This window comes from Phytophthora parasitica (genome assembly GCF_000247585.1).
Source record: "Phytophthora parasitica INRA-310 unplaced genomic scaffold supercont2.30, whole genome shotgun sequence".
Lineage (NCBI taxonomy): Eukaryota > Oomycota > Peronosporomycetes > Peronosporales > Peronosporaceae > Phytophthora > Phytophthora nicotianae.
Window position 1 is genome coordinate 668,739 of NW_008649016.1, and position 3,266 is coordinate 672,004.

A 3,266-nucleotide genomic window follows, 5' to 3' on the forward strand; every position below is an offset into this window, starting at 1 on the left:
CCTAAGATACCTTATGACGAATCAAAACATGTGTAATCCATAATAATTTGGACAAGAAATAAATGCTGTCGTTCAAACATTATTTTTTTATTCTTAAATCTTCCACTTATGAATTACATGAATGTTGAATAACCCGCGTAATGCTTGGCCCACCATAAACCCAAAGCCCTTTTTTTTGTTTTGAAATGTGTAGATGCAAAGCATGCGCTGCTATCATTAAGTATGGATAGCATGCATGGATATTTACCGCTGGACTCCACAACGAAGCCCGCTGGACTCCACAACGAAGAAGTGAGATTTGATTGGCTAAAACCATGGTAAAAAAACTTCGTGTAAAAGGTGAAGAGCCGAAGTCTTCACGGTCGACGATCTAATGAGCATCACAGTAGCGAAGACCACGGTTGCATCGAAGAGAAGCTCACGATGACAACATCAGGTAGAAGCACAGGAAGAAAGGTCGGAGGGAAGACTAACAAGACGACTTCAGTTACGATGAAGACGCTGAAGACGACGGAGTTTGTGGTGAAGACCGCGGAAGGTCATTTTTTTCCGGCGAGTTGAAGTCCCTCGTCGGTGATGACACGGCCGAGTTCAGTACTCCTCTCGCTGCAACTGTGCCCATGATACGCGTTGCTGTAAGTCATGATATGGTGGCTTTTTCAACTTGCTGCGTTTAACTCTAGACATCACACTGCTCACATTTACACCAAGACCAGAATGGTGTGAAGAAACAACGTTCGGTAATTGGAAAATAATAAGAGCCGAAACGTTTTCCAAGATATGATGCACTTTTGTTCGCAGCCGAATCACTCACATCAGGTAGAGCTTTACGAGTTCACAGGTAGATTTCCACTTTTTTATTGGGTTTTATATTCTCTCATGGCAACTCTTCGCTGAATTACTGTATCGGTTCGCCACAAGCAGGATACTATCTTATTTTTTAAGGCGATTCAAATACCCATTACATTTGTGAGTATGATACTAGTTATCCTCACTTCGGCTGGGCTGTGGTCGGGTACTTACCATCGCTTTTCATTCGTAATCGGTTCCTATGAAGGTATTTCTTGAAACTCCACAAGCCTCCAGTGGAGAAGAACCAAGAACGTATTCTCCGGGCCGTATAGCTTCACCTACTAGTTCTACATCTTGGCCAGTGAATGTACAGGTAGTGGCGTTGTGTCCAACCTCTCCGCATTATGAACAGGTATACTGAGATCTGCCTGGTGTGCTTTTGGTCGTAATCTGGGACTCGAAAAATGCGTTGATTGCTGATGTATCGTCATGTTCATCGGTGTTTTCTGCGTTTAACAGGGGGTGAGAATTCAACTTCGACCGTGAAGACTTCGGCTCTTCACCTTTTACACGAAGTTTTTTTTACCATGGTTTTAGCCAATCAAATCTCATTTCTTCGTTGTGGAGTCCAGCGGGCTTCGTTGTGGAGTCCAGCGGTAAATATCCAGCATGCATAAATGAGACTGCGGCAAACAAAATGTTACTAATCAACATTTAAGCGTTTTCGAGATAAACGGCTCTGAAGTTGACCAACAGCTTTTCGTACATAAACGAATTGCTGAGTTAGAGCCTTTTTTACGGCCCTTGTGAGGAACGAGCCCGCTTTTTTAAATCTGATGTTCTAAATCTAAAACTAGAAAATAGTTAAATGGTTGGCTTGAAAATGTCATTTGCCGGGTAAAATGACATGCACACTCCAGGCAATTTGTCGACCGTCCGACACGAACAGGCCCGCTTTCGGACCAGAACGACCAGATATTCGAAATCAAGCTATCCTAAAATTAGTATGCAATGTAAAAACTAAGCCCGTTTTTTAGGGGCGTTCACAGCCACTCCTGGATTCTACCTCCCACCACACAGCCCCCGTAACCGTGAAGCCCCATGTCCCCACCCGCCGCTACCACGTCAGCTCCTCCATCCCCCCTACCTATACCACACCGAGGACGAGAGCCTCTTCGCTATGGACTACGTCATCCAAGCCACAAGTGAGGAGGCTCTCTGTGTGAAGTGGTGTATGGAGGTGGGGCTGGTGGACAAACAGAAATTCTGCCCCCGTTGCGGCAAGCCGATGAGGCTAGCGCCTACTCGGAGGCGCTGGAGGTGCTGCCGCCGCAAGCACCATGCTGACGGCAAAGAAATTTGCCGGGGCTTGCTTGCCAACTCATTTTTCAATGAGAGCAAACTAAAGTTGCGCCAAGCCGTGGTGCATGCGGCTCTCTCAAGAACAAGCCGCAGAGCTGGCTAGCACATCACTGCGAGCGGCCCATGAATGCTACGCGTTCTGTCGTTCTACGTGCTCAAAGGAGCTATTTCGAGCAGACTTTCAGGTATTTTGAACATAAGTTGTTGACTTGTTGAGCCTAAAGTTGCTAAAGTTGTGAATATGTTGCCGCAGATTGGCAGTGATGGTCAGATAGTAGAGATTGACGAGACTAGTCTCGCCAAGAAGCAGAAGTACCACCGAGGGCGCCACTACGAGGAGTTTTGGCTCTTTGGCGGAGTGGAAAGAGGCCGCGGTCGGTGGTTTGTTAGGATCGTACACAACAAGCGCACTAAAGCAACACTACTTCCTATTCTAAAGCGCTTCGTCAAACCACGGCAAGAAATTGAGTAACGTTTTTTTTTTAATTTTAGCTGGCTAACTTTCTTTTGTAGGACCCACATTATGTCCGACATGTTTGCCACGTACGTCTGCCAGCGAGGGAGTACATGGCACACGCTAGAGAACAACCGTTCTTTACGAAGCATGAAGTATTCGCATTCTTGGGTTAATCACTCTGAAAACTTTGTGGATCCCTTGAGTGATACTCATACTAACACCATTGAGGGTTTGTGGGAGACTAGGATAAAGAGGCATGTCAAAAGTATGCGTGGAATGCGCAAGGACCATCTCGACTCGTACCTGGATGAGTACATGTGGCGGTCGTGGTTTTTCCCACCAAAACCGAGCGTAGGACAGTTTTTCACAGGACTCGTCCTGGCAATTATTAGAAATGAATAAAAATGTCTAATTTTGATCTGTTCTTAAAAGCGGGCTCGCTCCTCACAAGAGCCTTTTTTACTTTTCAAAAATTTGGATCGAGGTGTATCACCTACAAAGCAGACGACCATGGAGGATCTAACAGCGTACACGTCGGGAACTGCTGCTGGCGGCGGTGAAGCTGCTCCCCACCGTGCCGACACTGGCGCTCCTGTTGCTGCCCCGGTCGCCCCCAGGGAACCGGAAGAAGAAGTAGGCTGTAGCAGCCAAAGCG

The 3,266-nt window shown here is 46.6% G+C and overlaps 1 protein-coding gene across 1 annotated transcript; it reads left to right on the forward strand.

Moving 5' to 3' along the window:
• Nucleotides 1-2,219: 2,219 nt before the first annotated feature.
• PPTG_12553 (hypothetical protein) lies at nucleotides 2,220-3,013 on the forward strand (the record flags this gene model as incomplete). Its single annotated transcript, XM_008908600.1, has 3 exons — nucleotides 2,220-2,339; nucleotides 2,408-2,622; nucleotides 2,668-3,013. 3 exons carry the CDS (start codon nucleotides 2,220-2,222, stop codon nucleotides 3,011-3,013), a joined length of 681 nt encoding a protein of 226 aa, XP_008906848.1.
• Between the last annotated feature and the right edge of the window lie 253 nt (nucleotides 3,014-3,266).